Here is a 17,277-nt window from a genome sequence, read left to right on the forward strand (position 1 = left end):
CAGCACACATTGATTTTGCCTTTGTGTCAGAATGTGACACTCCATTTGGTTGGGGTCTGTTTTATGCCTTTACATTTATCTTCCTGAGAAGGAACCATATGGCCAGTTTTTCTGTAACCAAATATCAAAAGACACAGGTGGAACAGTTTTATGTCTAAGAATTTCATGAAGAGTGTTTGGAATAATGTAAAAAAATTTTTTCCTTTTCAAATTTTTTTTTAGTTGACAAATAATAATTGTACATATTTGTGGGGTACATAGTCATTGCATGTTTTGATACATATATAGTGATGAGATCAGGGTAATTGGCAGGAATCACCTTTGAATTCATGTGATCCATATTCTCAGGACATCTGTAGCCTGGGGCTGCTAGAATGGCCATCACATTCTTTTCTTTCATGTAGAAGAGAAAGAGCGCCATTGAATTCCCCTTTTGCCTACTGTGAAAGCGAAACTTGCAAGTGACAGGGGAAAGTACATGAGATAAGGAGAGAGCAGAGTTGGGACAACTTTTGTAGGGGCATACGGTCTCCTGGGCTTCTGTGGCTTTGGAAGCCTGTGCCTGAGAATGTTTGAGAGCCTCTGCTTTCTTAAGGGCTCTCTCTGCTGATACTTAGAAGTGAAGCTCAGATTTCAAGGGTAGAAGGGAAGAGATTCAGAGTCGTTTGTGGCTACTTTTCATGGTCTAGTAGTGCAGCTGTAAGTCATTTCATCAAATCTTGATTTCTCGTTCACTTAACAAAAATAAAATGTAGCTAAAGAGTTTACTAAACCTTTGATAAAAATATTATGAATGTGTTTTTATAACTTCCAGATTTAAGGACAATTAAATTTAAGAAAAAAAATCCCCACTCATCACTTTAATCCCTTAGACCCAGGTTAAGGCACCCAGCCTGATAATGAATGTCTGTTGACAACAACTTCCTTGTATTTGAAGACAGTAGTGACTAGACGGTACCAACGAGTCAAGGTCATGGCAGGCTATCTTGGGAGAAATCTCCCTCATGAAGCAAGTTTTCCATGTAAAGATGAAGCATGAAAATCAACATCTATTTTATAGAAAATAGGAAATATTTAATATATATAAATTTATTTGCCTTGGCAATTATTTATTTACAATTGATGATTGATACCAACAATTGAGGTAAAAATATACATGAGGTATAAATATAATATTTAAATGCAATAGCATACTTTATTTCCATTGGCAAGATAACAATGAATAAAATACTGTGGTATTTGACAAACAAGCTTGATGCATCGTTTTTTCTCCTTTTTTTCCCTTTTCCTTTTTCAAAAAAGATGCACCGTGTTGTTATGTAGCGGTGATATGATTACTATGTGCACAAAAACAAAAAAGTCAGATAATTCGAAGAGAGGGAGAGTCAGAAATACAATAACATTTGTTTTTATTCTGTTTTAGGGATCTTCTAGGTCCTCGTTTCTGAGTGTGATTTTACGCCAGCAGCATAGGCATCCCTGAGACTCCTGAGAAATGCAGAATCTCAGGCCCAGCCCAGATTACCTGGAGCAGAGTCTGCAGTTTCACAAGATCCCCAGGTAATTCATGTGTATGTGAAATCTGGACAAGCACCCCTCTGGGCGATACAAAGCCACTCACCCTCGTGTGCCTATCATGTTTTGCAAACACGTAGGATCCCATCTCAGGAGCAGGACTAGTGTTTAGCTGGACTAAACTTCAGTAGCGATCTTGCTGATGCATATAAAGTAATCTGGCATATATGGTTAAATTACAGATGTTATGGCAGAAGGGACTTTGTTTGCTCACAAAGCATTGCCCAAAAGGAAAATTATGGATTTGCTGCTACCTTCTTAGGTAGACATAGGAATGAAACATTTCTAGGTCATAATTCAAACTGTATGATTTTCCTTGCACCATACCAAACTCATAGAAAGCTTTTTTATTCCTCTCAATAAAATAATTGCACATTGCTGATAACAGAAACATTATATAAATGCATATAATACAAAAAAAACCTGAAAACACTCATTTGCTTTTCTTTTTTTCTCCAACACCATTGCTAAATCCTATCAATCTCTATTATGAATGACTAAAGAAAATCTCTCTCCCTGAAATCAAACACACAATAAGTTATCTTTCTCTCCATTGCTGTTGAATTACAATAAAAAGCACATTCGATCCATTAGCAGTTGGCTAAAGGGAGTCAATTTGCTTAGTCTGTACAATAATAAATAAGGTTGGGTCAAATGCATAGGTAGGTTGGATTGGCTAGTGAAGAAACACAGAAGAATTAATAAACCTGACCATATTTTCTAAAACTAATCAAAGAACATAGTTTTGGTCTTATGTTAGTTAAAAACCCTGTCTTTCAGATTGTAAAAGGTTAATGAATTACATTTTAAGAGTATCCTACACATAGCAAAATATGAATTCCCTGAAGCTGTTATGATCTAGGGTTTGAACGGAATGGTCACCATCTCCCTTTGTGTGGTGTCTGAAGTTGAATTCAGTGCAATAAGGAAACACCAATTAACTGTGACCAAATAGGCCACTGGTCAAATAGAATGACATTTAACAACATTATGAAATGTATTTATAAAAACTTGAGACAACACAGGGGCTCCCTTTGGCTGTGAATAAGTAAAGGCTATGGTATTCATCTCGACTTGGGGTCTGTAGCGGTGGGCATGGGAGTGAGAGGTATCGCTTGTTTCAGTCACTCGCACTGACTCCAGTGGTCCATATCTCATGGAAATTCCATCTTATATCTCATGGAAATTCCATCTTACTGGGCCCAGTGGCAACTCCTCATCTAGCCTTAAATTTGGTAATGACTTCTCACCCTCCGCTTTGCTTTAAGGAGGAGTAATTACTCTTTCCCTGCTTTATCCCAGAACTCCACTCTCAGTTTTTGAATAACAGAAACAATACGACACATAAGTCTCCTTTAACATTATTTTCCTTTGGTTAACTAATCTTTGGTTAGGCATCAGGGCATGTTCACACCTTGGTGTTAGCAGCAGGTTCTGCACAGCTTACAGGACAGTGGAGAGATGGGGCCCAGAGCCACTTGGAAAGAACTATGTGAGGAAGGGACTCACTGAGTCAGACACCGTCCTTTTCAAAACACACAATTCTATATAAAATTGGTATTTTACATATATACAGTAAAGATGGAGATATACACACATATGTACATATGCTATACTTACATTTATTTACAGTTAAGTATATATGCTTCTTAGAAGCCTTTAAATAGCAAATTAGGCAATGCACAAGGAATAATCCATTTAATTTTAAGTAATATAGATAAATGTTCTCATTTTAAAATTATATTAGTAGGGATGTAGCCATCTCCAGGAAGGCTAAGAAAGTTCTTGGAAATTCTTGCATCTCCAACATTCCAACTTCTTAACGTTTCCATTTTTAGGCATTAACCACGTCCGTCAGTTCCTCTTTCTCTCGCTTTCTCACGTGCACACTCTCTGCCATACGCGTTACTTTAGTTTCCTCTTCCCTGAGTTTGATGTCACACTGGGGAAAACTCAGATTTTAGTTTCTGGGCCCTCAGCAATGAGGGGCTGGAAAGAGTTTCTAATCCTGGCAACTTCTGCCGCACACAGATGTCCAAAGCCTTTGCTGTACCATTCTGGGGAGTGACCTCTGTGGGGAAAGAAATCAGAAAGGAAGTGGGAAAGGTGTTTTTTTCAAATCACAGCAATTAGTCATGGTGGACAGGGCTGCCCTTGGGCCCCGATGACCAGTGCACCTGCACACAGTTCGGGCTGCTGCGTCAAGGGGCTCAGGACCTCATTCTGCCATCAGGGGCCTTGAAAACGTCCTAGCTGCTAAGTGTTCATGCTCTCATTTCAGTACTCATCACGTGCTTTCAAATGATACCAACACCTCAGGGTAAAATGAAAAGATTCAGATGAAATCCAGAATTTACTGTGAAAACTCCGTTTTGTCTACCCAGACCAAGAACTGGGTTTAGCACCATGAATGCCTTGAAGGGGTTGGATTTATTTTCTTCTCAAAGAACTACCAGAGGGAGCAGTAAAAGCGGGCAGGCATAAAAGAAATACACGGTCGGGCACGGTGGCTCATGTCTGTAGTCCCAGTACTTTGGGAGGCTGAGGTGGACAAATCACCTGAGGTTGGGAGTTCGAGACCAGCCTGGCCAACATGGCGAGGCCCTGTCTCTACAAAAACATATAAAAATTAGCTGAGTGTGGTGGTGGGCAGCTGTAGTCCCAGCTACTGGGGAGGCTGAAGAGGGAGGATCACGTGAGCCCGGGAGGTGGAGGTTGCAGTGAGCCCTGATGGTGCCACTGTACTCCAGCCTGGGTGACAGAGCGAGACCTTGTCTCAAAAAGAAACACAAGAGAAGGGAACTCTGATTTACTGAGTACCTACTATGTGTCAGGCTCTGTTGCTGGTGTGTGTTTCATGGGAGAAAGACAGAAATATAAGTGGGCATAAAATAGAAAATAAAAAAAGGCAAAGAGGTGCAGAATTTCAGGAAAGGGGGGAAGACAGAGGGGAGGCATACGTAGCCACCTAGGAAAGCACACTAATGGCAATGAGGAAACAAATACCGTGAAATAAGAAATCAAGGTGACATCCCTGCTGGATGTGCTGTACAAGCTGAGACTCCCAAGAGCTGAGCCTGCCATGAGGGGAGTCAGCACTTACTTCAGGTCTATCCTGCAGATGTGAGTCAGTCTCGACTTGCCAGAGCCACACGGTTCTATCAAGTACTGCGAGTCCATCACCACTGCTCGCACGCCACCCAGGAGCTGGGCTTCCTCGTGCTCCACAGAGAGCGACACCAGGGTACACATTCCTTTGGGCAAATCAGTCTTCCAGGTCCTGTAGCAAAACAATCCACACATCAGAGTCATGACGGAGGGAGGAAGAAGAACCTGAACACAGAGCTAAGGTTTGTGTTTATATTTTCCTGCCAACAACCTGGGCTTAGACTCCAATGCTAGTGACTTAGATTAAACTAATGGCTTTCATAAGCTTGTGTAAAGTTTATACAGAGAATTTCAAAGCAAGGATCTCAGTCTGGGACTTTGAGGCCAGAAACGGTCTTGCAGCTTTCAGATCTGCATTTGGAACTCCCAGCTCTGCTTGGCCGTGGAGGCTCCTGCCCATTCTCGAAGCGGTGGTTTTACAGTTTAGGAATTAGAATTCACCCATTCGATTCATTCGGCAGACATCAATTAAGCACCTAGATATGCCAGGCTCTGAGAAGACACCAAGCACATAAAGATAGACACAGTCCAGGAGGAAAAACGGACACTCTAAACAATTCTAAAAGCACCGAGGTAAATGCACTGATAAGGTTATGCATGCAGGGCTCTGGGATCACCCGGAGGGGGCTGCGGGAGGAATATGGAGAAGGCTTCCTGGAGGAGGGGATGCTCAACGAGAAGTGAACTGGTGCGCTTAGCTTGAAGGAAAGGAAACATATGTGGGCCTGCTTATTGTCTTCATATACTTGAGTGGCTCTTGAGTGGGAGAAGAAGTGAATATGGCTGATTTGACTCCAGCAGGCAGAGATAGAAAGGCACATTTCTGTGCGGGAGAGAAGCACTGTCTAACAATGTGCACTGTTCAGAAATGAAGTGGGCTGCCCTGGGAGGCAGTGAGTTTCCTGCTCCTGGAGCTATTCAAGCAGAGGTGGCTACCCCTTGAAAAAAGCTTGTGAATGGGAGTCAGGAGCTATGCGAACATCTGTGTAACCACCTCTAACTTACCTTTCTACCCCAGGGATATATAATAATAGATCGTATTATTAGAATTCCCATGATTTACTCCACAAATTCTGTTCCCTTACTAAGCTATCTCCTCCATGATTTCAGCCTGTCCTCCTACACCAGGAAGAGAAATGGTGATATGTGCTTGACAAGAACTTGGGAATAACCAAGCCCCACACAAACGCTCAGCGACTTCCATGCTGTGACTACTCTTTTCACGAACGACGATGTGATAAATCGTGATGACTGAAAGTTGTAAAGGTTTGTCAGAATAAATGGGAGAATCTCCAGCATCTCTCAGCGGAAGCTCCCAAGGAGCTAGCAACGGGTGTGACGTGAGAGACAAATGCGGCAATCCTGAAAGGTGACCAGCCTCATACGTGCTAGACTAGACTGGAAGATGCTCTGAAGACAGGAGGCATCTCAGCCCTGTGCCTCCTCACCACACTTGTCACTTTCCACCTCCTTGTATCCTACACATAAGGAATTCCTGTTGTTAGGAACCAGATCTGGTTCGTTGTTAGCCCGTGGAGGACTGCATCTCTTCTCCTTCAGGGCCTCACGGTCCACTCCACTTCTTCCAGTCTTGGATAAAAATCAGTGCAGCGAGACCCCGCCCTGACCATTCTAATTAAAATTCCATCCCTTACTATCTCCCTATCTCATACCTCCCAGGATAAGTCAGCCCATCTCTCTTTCTTATTTTTTATGGCCTTTCCCCAGTGAACTACAAACCCCAAGAGAGCAGGAGAGTGGCTTTCTGCATTCACCTGGCATACCCAGAGCCTATCACAGTGCCTGGCACGTGGTCGTGACGGAACGAAGCACTGATAAATAGCAGGCTGGTGGGGTTGCTGGATGGATGGAAGGAGGGAGGTTCCACACACAGACTCAGGCCCTCAGCCTCCTCTGGAGGGAGGGAGGAGGCACGCTATGGCATGGCCCCATTCCTGTGGCAGCCATCCTGAAACAGCTATTCAGCTTTCCCCTTGTGGAGTGAAAGCATGAAGTTGAATTCCACCAGATGACTCATGCCCTATTAACTTTGGTACTATGCCACCCTTATAAACTGCCAGCATTCTCCACCAGGATCCCAAGGAAGCAGAGATAAATCCATGTATTATTTGGGGAAAACTGACCTTTAAAAGTCAAGGTTCCAAGGGCCAATTCCAAAGTCATAAAGAGCTCATGTGAAAAGTAACCTTTAGTTTGCCATCAAAACTGGTTTCATAAAGTGTTTTAAATATACATTTGGGAGTTTCACAATAGGTTCTTTTTACATTGCTGATCTGTGACATGAGACAGAGTTTGCCAAGATTTTCAATAAAAAAGGATATATTGATCTAATTACCTTTTATTCAGGTTCTTTAGTACCCTCGATTTCTGTTCTGGCTGATGCAATGCTGCATCTCTACTGTGCAAACTTGCTATGATTGGTTGAGCATCCCCTTCCAAACTCCGAGAGCAGGGGTCTGGAACTCAACCCTTACCTCAATCAGAAGCAATATTTCCTTGGCAGACACAGAATCAGCAAGCCTTTTCTGGACCTCCAGGGCAGTGCCAAGGTTTCTGAGCATGGCAACTAGCTATGAGCATCTGAAGTTAAAAAGATGGGTTCTGAAGTCATGCCTACCCCAGCCGTGAGTTACACACTTTCCCAGGGGAGAAAAACAAAATCAGAAGAAAAGCCAGTCAGATCCATTTGCATAATTTGGCAGAAAGTGCAACTGGACAAACAGCAGCTTTTCTGGGCCGTCTGCTCTGAGGAAATGAATCATATTTATGGCCTAATAAACTGTGTGCTTCACGAGGAGAGGGGCAATCAGAGAGCCCAGGCAGAGCTGTAGGCTGGGTGAAAAGACACAGGAAGTCAGGCATCAACACAGAAAACTCAGATGTCACTGAGGGAAACAAGAGCCGGCTTAGTGTTCCCCATGGAGGCTGGACTTTGGTGGGAGCCACCAGGAAGTGCTCACATCTACAGCTCGTGTCCTGCCTTTGGAACAGAACATCATAAACCCTAGAGTCAGGCTCACCTGAGAACCACGAAGTCTCTGGAAGGATGGGGGGCCATGCTGTTCAGCACGTACTGGTAGATCTCTGTGTGCCTGTCTAGAGTCTCCACAACCTTCCACTGCACAAAGTCCTCGTCCCACAGGTGGCGCTCTCTCAGCACGCGGTTCAGGACCACCGAAGGGGGCGCTTCTACCTCCACAGAAGCCTTCCACAGCTTCAGGGGGTTCCCGTCGCCCACCTTGGGAAAGACAACGTCAGAAGCTGAAGAGGCTGTCTGGGAAATGGGTCCAACATTTTTTGTTTGGGCTTTTAGTTTTTCTGTCATACTTTTTGCTGGGTGTTCAAAAACCATCACTGATTCTGTAAATTGAGAGAGATGCTACATACCTCAGGTTTAACATTTTAGTCCTTAAGCTTAAAAGAATAATAATGATGATAAAAATAATCATCACCAGCACACCTGGTGGTTCCTGTGTGCCAGGCACTATTCTAAGCCATTTGGTTTTAAAATCAGCCTTCCTCTGACAGTGGTCCTCTTACAATGCCCATTTTACAGACGGGAAAACGGAGGCACAGAGAGGTGTGTGACTTGCCCAACATCACACAGCTAAGGGGTAGAGCCAGGACTGGGATCCAGCTGTCTGGCTCCATGGTTTACTCTCTGATTATACGCAACAGATCTCTGGACTGAGTCTTTGAATGGTTCATGTGCCTCAACTGTCCATGTGTGTGCCCAGCCCTGTGGACACAGCAGCTGTTTTCTATGCAAAAACACATGTCTGATGGTTAGCTGTGGCTTTCTGGGGTGATCTTTTTCCATCCTCTGAGATTACCTTTTTGAAAGCAAGATCTGTATTGTCTGTGCTGGAGCACGTGACCCATCCCTTGAACTTCTCCTTGGCTTCTTTCTGGAGGCCCTGGATGAGATGATTCAGGTAAGTGTGGGAAGTTGCCCCGCTCTCCTCCAGCTGCGTCCCCAGTTCTTCCAGGGTGGGCACGTGGAGCTCAGCCTCCACATACGAGTTACGAGACTGGGCCACCAACTCGTGTGGAACCTAGACCAACGGATGCACGAAAGGGCAACACACTGAGCCAAAGAAACGCTGAGACTCAGAAAGCAAAGCCATTTCACCCACAACCCGGCTCTGAGCCACGGGCCGAGGGCCACATGGCCGGAGATGTTTTCCTAAGATCACTGCCAAGGACGGGAGGGGCCTTCCTAAAGTCAGGAAATACAAATATGTTTCTGAGGCTGTATTTATTATTCAAAACATTGCAATGACTTCCCCTTTATTCTTTCCATTTCCCTTTTATTTTACCTTTAATGTCTTTTTATTCAGTTCGGCAAAATGTGGGCTCAGACAGCTTTACCCACCGTGAATAAGACTTAAAACAGATAGACTTGTGAAGGGAAACATCAAACAGGACTTGGGAATAGCTTTACTTTTTTAGCACACTTTTCCCATTGACAAATGCCAATTCTATCACAAAAGTATGCCACAAGTCTGGTTCACTTACTTCTTTTACATATCTGTGGCTGTATTCATAAGCTGTCATTGGTTCTTAGCAACAAAGATCCCTCAGTATTACACACACACTCACACAGATGTTTAACCTAATCAAGTCCCAAGGTAAAATCAAATAGAACATAATTGGCTGACTGGCCTTGAACCTGACAATGGCAGGTGATGCAACTGTTTGCATGAAAACCATCAGGTCTTCATACCATGGGTATGAGTTCCTGATCAAAGCCTCAATTGTATAGCTAGCTCCTCAGCTTTCTTGGAAGCAAACACCAGAGCTATAGCATATACGATTGTCATTGTAAAATCAGGAACAAACAGATAGAAACCATAAATGTAGCAACAATCCCAAGTGTCTTATCTAGTTCCAAGAGCGACTAGGGAGGCGGAGGTTCGAGCCTTTTGCTCACCTCAAAAAGTCTGTCGCATTCCATGATCATGTGCGCGAGCCCCTGAGCTGCTGCCAGATTCTCGTTGAGGTCCTTTTGATCTGGCTTCCCGGTGGCGTATTTCTTCTGTATGACTCTGTAATTGAATGTGAGTGTGCTAAGCAGATCCCACACCAAATAGCTTGTCACAATACCAAACTCATCCCTTTTGTTTTCTGTTTATACCCAGATGCTATCCAGATCCCAGGCTTTTGTGTTTCCAAATAAAAACAATGATCACATATCTTAGATATTCTGAATCAGGCTAATAGTCTGACAGTTCACAAGGAAACATCTTGGAAAACTAAAAGGGCAGGAAGAACAGCGGGGGATGAAATTAATCTATTTTTCCAAAGTTTGAAGCCCCTTAACTGCAAGCTCCTGTGCTTTGGTCTTAAATATAGCCTTCTAAAGATTGTAAAATACTACTGTGTGTATATTTTTCTCCTCACTCACACAGACAACACAAAACTCAAGCTTTCTGCATCACAACTGGCATTCTTCAATGCTAGCTCAATAATTCTATGAATCTGAGCCCCGTGAATTAGGGGGTGCCTCACAAGATTTTCTGATTATGAAAAGAGTGTTGACAAATCCTGAAGTTGAAATGTAGCATGGAGACATGTTTTATCTATCTGTAATCTATTATCTATCTCTATTATGTACCTATCAATCCTCTCTTTATCATCTATCATCTATTTATCATCTATCTATTTAGCTGTCATCTATTATCTAATCTATCAATCTATCGTCGATCTATCTACCTACCTATCTATAATCTGTCTCTCTATCAATATATCCATTCATATCTATCTATCCATTTATCCATCCATCCATCCATCCATCCATCCATCCATCCATCCATCCAGTCTTATAAACTGTGGGAATGCCTGCTTTGGGATTACTGTTGTTACTAAGGAAAAAACCCACCGTGGAGAGCTTTCTTTCTTCAATAAATTAAGATGAAAGAGGGAGGGGGCCAGACACACTGCCAGGTTCATGGGCGTCATCTGATTCTCTTCCACTAAGTTGACGACGTCATTCAGGAAACACAAGAGCGTCTGCAGGACCTCCCTGTTCTCGTCGGCCAGTAGCAGGATGGCAGCCTGCACGGCCTGCAGCCGCTGCTCTTTGGAGACATCTGAGGAAAAGTGGATGCCAGGTCATTGGAGGAGCAGACACAGAAAGAGCCAGCTGGGAGGCATTGTGTAAGTTCCACCTCCCTGGTGCGAACGTACACCCAGAGTCATCACCACCAACAACAACCAGAACAGCAGGAAAGGCACAAAGAAGTCAGTAATTGCTGAGGCCTTGCAGCTCATGGGAGGCAGAGCTGAGTCCCAACCCTTGCAACTGAACTCTGGATCCCGCAGTCTCAATGGCCAAGCAGGGTTTAGAAAGGGGCACCACCATCCTGGCTTTCTGTATTCTGAGCAATCAACCCACTCACCTGCTTTCAGAGGGCTTCTGGGTGAAGTTGGTGATTAGGACTCTGTCAACCTGGCATCCCTCTTGCCCATCCTCCCTGACAAACAGTTTGGGAAGCCCCTTTCAGGATGCCCAGGGCTCCGTGGGACATGGTTTGAAAACCACTGGGTTAGGGAACAGTAGCCTTGCCTTGCCTTTCTCCACCCCTGCCAGCCAGGCCATGATGGCAGTGCTGCACGATTCACCGGGAATGGTGTTGAGCTGCTGGGACCTCTGACCTCATTCCTAGAGGGTCAGCTTCTCGAAGGGAAGCCTGTACCTCTTCCTTTTTCCTACAAATCTCCCAGGCTTGCTTTGCAGGATGCCTGCTATTGACTTCATGTGGAGACCCAGCGTCACCTGTTCCATAATCTTGGGGTTTATGGAAATTGAGGCTGTGCTTGGAGAAGAAAAACCAGGCTGCCTAAGGTTATGGGGGATGTGTGGCCCTTCTCAGTCCCATCATCCTTGAGGGTGGTCCTCATGGTGGTGGTTGCCGGTTATGCAGGCTTACCAGGGAATTGGTTCCAACAATATGAGGTGAACTAAGTGGAAAACCACACCAAATGAGTGATAGGTGCTGTCTTTTGCTGCTCCCATCCGTGGCTGTGTTTATTTAGTGATCAGTTTAGTCCTCTCACTGCGAAAGACATTGTCGTGAGCTTGCTTCTGTCGACACTGTTGTCTTTCTGAAAATGCCATGTTCTGGTACAGGGGCCTCCACACTAGGCTGTCTGCACTCTCCAGGGGTGGGGAGGTGTGCTCCTGACAGTCTCTTGAGGTGTGAGAAGAAATCATTAGCACTCCCATGTGTGTTTATCTTTTCTCTTACCCATTAAAAATACTGATCGGGGGTGCTTTATAATGTGCATAGTACATTATGGTATATCCAGTATATTTATATTACTAAACATAAATACACATTCAGATATTTGCTACTGGCAGGAGCGCATGATAAAAACAAACTCGGAGCTGGCTGTTCTAGAAGGGCTGAGGTGTGACCTTCTGTGGGGATCCTGGCTGGCCCCAGGCTTTGTGGTCCTAGGGGGCTATGGATGCTGGATTCGCCTACATTCCCATGCCAGAGGCGTGACGTCACATCCCAGGGCTGACCACACTCTGGCCCTGATTAGCAAATCCAAGTTCCTGGAAAAGCCTGAGCATGCCTTCAGCGGTCTGAAACCTGTCCCCACTCCTCCCAGCATGTCCATTGTGTACTGGCACGAGATATAACTGGGGTTCACAGAGAAGAGCCATTTCGTAAAAATTATAGCAAACCCATTTTCTTACTCTCGCTTGGGGTGGAGCAGAAACAGATGGTACTAATGATCTCAAGCTTGTGAGAGGTGCTTGAGCCGCTGAATTGTTTTAAATATGCTGCTCCAGGTAAGGTGTCCAGTGTGTATACATTGTTTAACTTTACTAAGCTGCTTTTCCATGCCAACATTTTTTTCCCAGCCATCATTTTTGAAGAGTCGCCTGTCATCTCTATTTGTTTTCTCAGTTTCCTTTCTATTCACTTATTCTTTTATCCCTCCGAAAATACTTCCTGTCCATTATTGTTATTATCATTATTATTTACTAAAAATGCTTGAAATACCTAAATTCAGCATTTGTTTTGGATCCTATGCTCTTTCAGCTTTCTGTTACATACCACGCGGCTGAGGGTCCTGCCCCTTTCCTGACTCTAAGGGGATGATTCTAGGTTTGAATTTTTAAGTGTGGATAATTTGCAATCATATGGGAGATCCTGGCACCTCAAATTCAGAATCCTGTGGATTCTGAACCCTTCTGCTCTCCAATTTCCACATTCTTTCAATCATGAGGCCTTAAAGCCTTATGGTTGTCTTTGACTCCTCCATCCTTCTCCCTCCTCCAGATGGGTAGGACTCAAATATTTTCATTACCCATCGAACACTCCAATGTACTTCATCATTTGACAAAAGCCCAAGAAGTGGCATCGCTGAAAACAGAAGTTCTCTGGAGGACTGGAGGAGGAACCGTTCCTCTCTGCCACGGTAGCAGTTTGGAAACTTTGACTCTAGGGTCTATGCATGGAATGTCTTCTCTTCAGTCTCACTGCTGGAAGTCCCTGCAGGCAATTCAGAACCTTGATTAGTATGCTGACTCCCTGAGCCTCCATGCTCGTCCAGTTCAGTGCCTCTTGTGCACCACTTCCAGATTCCTGGGTCACTGACACGGTGCTGATGGACTTTCTCCCTGTGGCAGATACAAGGCTGGCCACTTACTCAATTCCCATTCTTCCCTTCTTCCTCATTAAGAAAGCACATGTTCTGCTCAGGTGTGAGCTGCAATATACTCAGGGAAATGGGTCCCTCCCTCAGACCCAAACCTGCCCTAAACCAAAACTGGTAACCCAGGTCTTCTTTTTCAGTGTTTGGTTTAAGAAGTAAACCACTTCTGCCTGAGGGGACCAAGAAAAATGCTAAGAGCTTCTGTAAGACGTATGTCCTTGATAAAAAGAGATACATGGCCAAGGAGAAGTACAGTCACTCTCTTCTTGCCTTGGAATGTGATTTTGTGAAGACGTGATAAGTATAGGTTGTGACAATTATACTGTGACCTTAAAGGGAAAGTCAAGAGAGGCTGACTTTAGCCCTGGCATCACTAAGCTGCGGCATACCCAACTCTGGAATTATGTGAGATAATAAAATGTACTTATTGTTTAAACGACTGTTCGTTGGATATTTGGTTCTGTCTTTACAGTTGAGAACATTGTAACTGTAGAGTAATATGGATTACTTTCTTTTTTATTCTTAAAGTTTGGAATGTCTAGAAAATAAGTCCCTCAACAATAACCGACAGTTCCCCAGTGCTTAATGAATCAAGCATACACTCCTTGCCCTAATATTCAATGTCCTTCCTTTATGGCCCCAGTGTCGTTTTCAGTGTCATTTGGTGTCACTCTGTACGTCTGCCATACATGCACGCCAGATGAATACCCTGGGCTCTCCTGACATCAGTTTATGCTATCTGCAGAGCAGGTACCCAAAATGTGTTCCTCACATATCTCAGCCTTCAGTTGTCACTTCCTCCGTGAAGCCCTCATTCTTCATCTCTCTCTCCTTGGACTTTTCTGTAACCTTTCTATGGAACTTCTCCAACTTTGTAGTGTTGGAGTTATTTATGTTCATGCCTCATCTCCCTTATTGTAAGATCCTTAAGATCAGAGAGTGAGTCTCATCCATCCATATGTTCTGCCATGCTCAGCACGGTGCCCGGTACAGAAGCCACACTCTGTAAATGTTTGCTTAGCTAAAATAAAGCCTGCTTTGATCTGGCTGCTTGCTTGCGACTCAGAAAGGGCCAAAGACATTTATTTCTTTCAAGTAATGTGGCTTTAGCCTTAGACTAGTGTCAACTTTAGCCCAAGAGCTGATTACATGTAAAGATTCGTATCTGATACTTCCAAACCATAAGGGAGGCTTAATTGAAAAATGCAGTTCAACCTCTCACAGCAACAACATCAAGAACTCCCTGTTTGGGCTCTAGCAACTTGTATCACTAATTTGACTTAACCTACTTACTTTGAAAAACTAATGTTTACTTAGTGGGTTGCCACTTTAATCTGTTTTCACAAGTGGTTCTGATTATAATCCTTCCTGAGTTTGCGGTATCATGGACTCCTTCAACACATTGTATACAGAATTCTCTATAGCACGGATATTCTTCAGATTGGATCAAGTCCATGTCAAGGTCCATTTCAGGCATATTTTGCTGAAAACTCAAAACTCAAAGTCCATGGGCCAAATGGCTTTTTTTTCCCCCATGAATTGGGATCTGGGCCATCAAAATAATTCATAATGTTAACATTGTCATATCTAGCAAAGAGTCACAAGTTTAATTTCCTTCTTTTTTTTTTCTTAGACGGAGTTTCGCTCTGTCACCCAGGCTGGAGTTCAGTGGCCCGATCTCCACTCACTGCAACCTCCGCCTCCCAGGTTCAAGCAATTCTCCCGCCTCAGCCTCCCAAATAGCTGGGATTTTAGGCACTGGCCACCATGCCTAGCTAATTTTTGTATCTTTTAGTAGAGATGTGGTTTCACCATGTTGGCCAGGCTGGTCTTGAACTCCTGACCTCAGACAATCCAACCACCTCGGCCTCCCAAAGTGCTGGGATTACAGGTGTGAGCCACCATGCCCAGCCCACGTGTTTATTTCTAATAACCCTATTGCAACCACTTATAGTAGGATATGCTGCTTAATCAACAATTGTTATTTTCAGGGATTATTTTAATTATACAGGCTTTGCTGACAACTTAACATCATTAAAAAAAATCCAAGTGAAAATACAAATAAGTTCATTTAAGCTTAATGAAAAGTTTGCTTACTTTTCACCAATGAAGATGCATTGTACTAAAATACATTTGTTTTTATTTGCTGTCATTTTAATTCATGTCACTTTGAATTTCCTATATCCTATATCCCAAAGAAATGCTTACTTTTTTAAAAAATTGAAGAAGTTTTAATAAATACCTATATATAAAACAACTTCTATTGTGTCACTTTTCATTTTAAATTTTTGTAAATGTATTGGAAGTTTGTTTTAGATCGTACACAGAACTCTCTTGAGAAGGAATATTTTGATGTCAAAAAGGTATTTTCAAATGCATAAAAAAATGGCCTGTGGATTTCCGTACCAAACTTTGAGCAAAAGTTACTTCTGTAGAAGAGAACAGGATTACATTCATCTTTATGGATTGATGTGTTATTCGTATAATTAAAACTCAATCTATAGGGAATTATTTTCGTTACAGTGGAAGGATGCCCACGAGAACACCAATCTCATTATTTCCACTTACACTGATAGATGTGGAGGAAGGTCTCGCTGAGCTTGTTGGTGAAAAGAGGCTCAGGGAGGTCCCGGAAGAACTGTTTCACCATATCCGCCACGTCATAAGCAGACTGGTCTTCATAGTTGACGTTCTCAGGGAAGTTCTCATTCATTTGGCGTAGGGCGTGGATTCGAGACTTCACTCCTGACTTGCGAAAAAGACCCACCTGAAACGAAGCCATAGGGATGTGTCAGCCAGGCCACACTTGGTCGTGAGGAGGAGGAGGAAGCATGGGATGGGAACTGGATGAGCTGGAATTACCTCCCAATTAGTACATGCTGAACTGTTAGTATAGCTACTTTAGGCAGTAGCCGAACACTGTCTTCTTCTCCTATGAAATGAAGATGAGAATAAAACCCCACCGCACAGGATTACTGTGGAGAGTAAGTGAGGAAATAGATGGGCATGTGCTCTGCGACCTATTACATGTTATCACACTGCAGATGTTATTATTATTTTATTCATTTATTCAACAAGTAGGGATTAAGTAACCACTGTGTACAGGCATGCTTAGAGTTCCTAGGTGTCATTAGTGAGCAGAGCAGATAAAATTCCCTGCCCTCTAGGGTTTACATTGCCATGGGGGTTTTGAGAAAGTTTGGTCAATGGGAGGTTTGGTGAAAACTATGTGGGTGGTGGATGAAAGAATCCCAGATAAACAGTCATATCCAGTGCCCTGCAGGGGAGAGTTTTATGGGGAATATGTTCGTGAAACAGAATAATATCCTAAGTACATATTTTGATTTAAGGGATTTATTTACTTTTTCTTCTTTGGAATTCTTGGCACTTACTTTTCTACCTGTTTGTTTTTATGCTATAAGCTATGGCTCTAGTGAGAATGAGTCCTGCGTGGCTTTTTCTTCAAACCTCAAGATAATGTCATATCATGCCTTTTTCATCTTAGAGCCCAGGCTCCTCCCTTACTTGATAAATACATGGAACATTAAGGCATCAAGGACAGAGTGGCCCTAATGAGAATGACTGAGGCAGAGCAGAGCCCGGCAAGAATGAAGACCCTGCAATGGTTGGGCAGGTTAAGCTCTAGGCCCTCTAGAGGAACTTCCTGTGCTGGACTTAGCCTGCATCCAAAAAGGAACTGAACTTTTCTGCACGCCCTGGCTTATAGGGAAAAACATGTCTGCTATTTTTTAAATGCCTATAGGGAGTTGATTTGCTTCAACCCTCAATTTCCACAGCTGTCATTCCCCAGTGGCTCAAGGGTTGGCCCACTTGTGCAAA

General features: G+C 43.5%; 1 protein-coding gene across 6 annotated transcripts in view; it reads right to left on the reverse strand.

Moving 5' to 3' along the window:
• Nucleotides 1-1,069: 1,069 nt before the first annotated feature.
• STARD13 (StAR-related lipid transfer (START) domain containing 13) overlaps nt 1,070-17,277 on the reverse strand; it is a 583,251-nt gene continuing 567,043 nt past the window's right edge. For 5 of the 6 annotated variants that reach the window (XM_011997821.1, XM_011997820.1, XM_011997818.1 and 2 more), the window contains 7 exons: nt 16,006-16,204; nt 10,646-10,856; nt 9,698-9,812; nt 8,598-8,819; nt 7,785-8,002; nt 4,679-4,855; nt 1,070-3,646 (listed from right to left, as the gene is read on the reverse strand). In XM_011997821.1, the coding sequence (XP_011853211.1) occupies nt 3,529-3,646; nt 4,679-4,855; nt 7,785-8,002; nt 8,598-8,819; nt 9,698-9,812; nt 10,646-10,856; nt 16,006-16,204 (1,260 nt within the window). In that variant the 3' untranslated portion in view covers nt 1,070-3,528. Of the gene's footprint in view, nt 3,647-4,678; nt 4,856-7,784; nt 8,003-8,597; nt 8,820-9,697; nt 9,813-10,645; nt 10,857-15,487; nt 16,205-17,277 lie in introns of those variants that run through there. The other variant, XM_011997823.1, reaches the window with a different exon arrangement.

The sequence above is a fragment of the Mandrillus leucophaeus genome, unplaced genomic scaffold (genome assembly GCF_000951045.1).
Source record: "Mandrillus leucophaeus isolate KB7577 unplaced genomic scaffold, Mleu.le_1.0 Scaffold549, whole genome shotgun sequence".
Lineage (NCBI taxonomy): Eukaryota > Metazoa > Chordata > Mammalia > Primates > Cercopithecidae > Mandrillus > Mandrillus leucophaeus.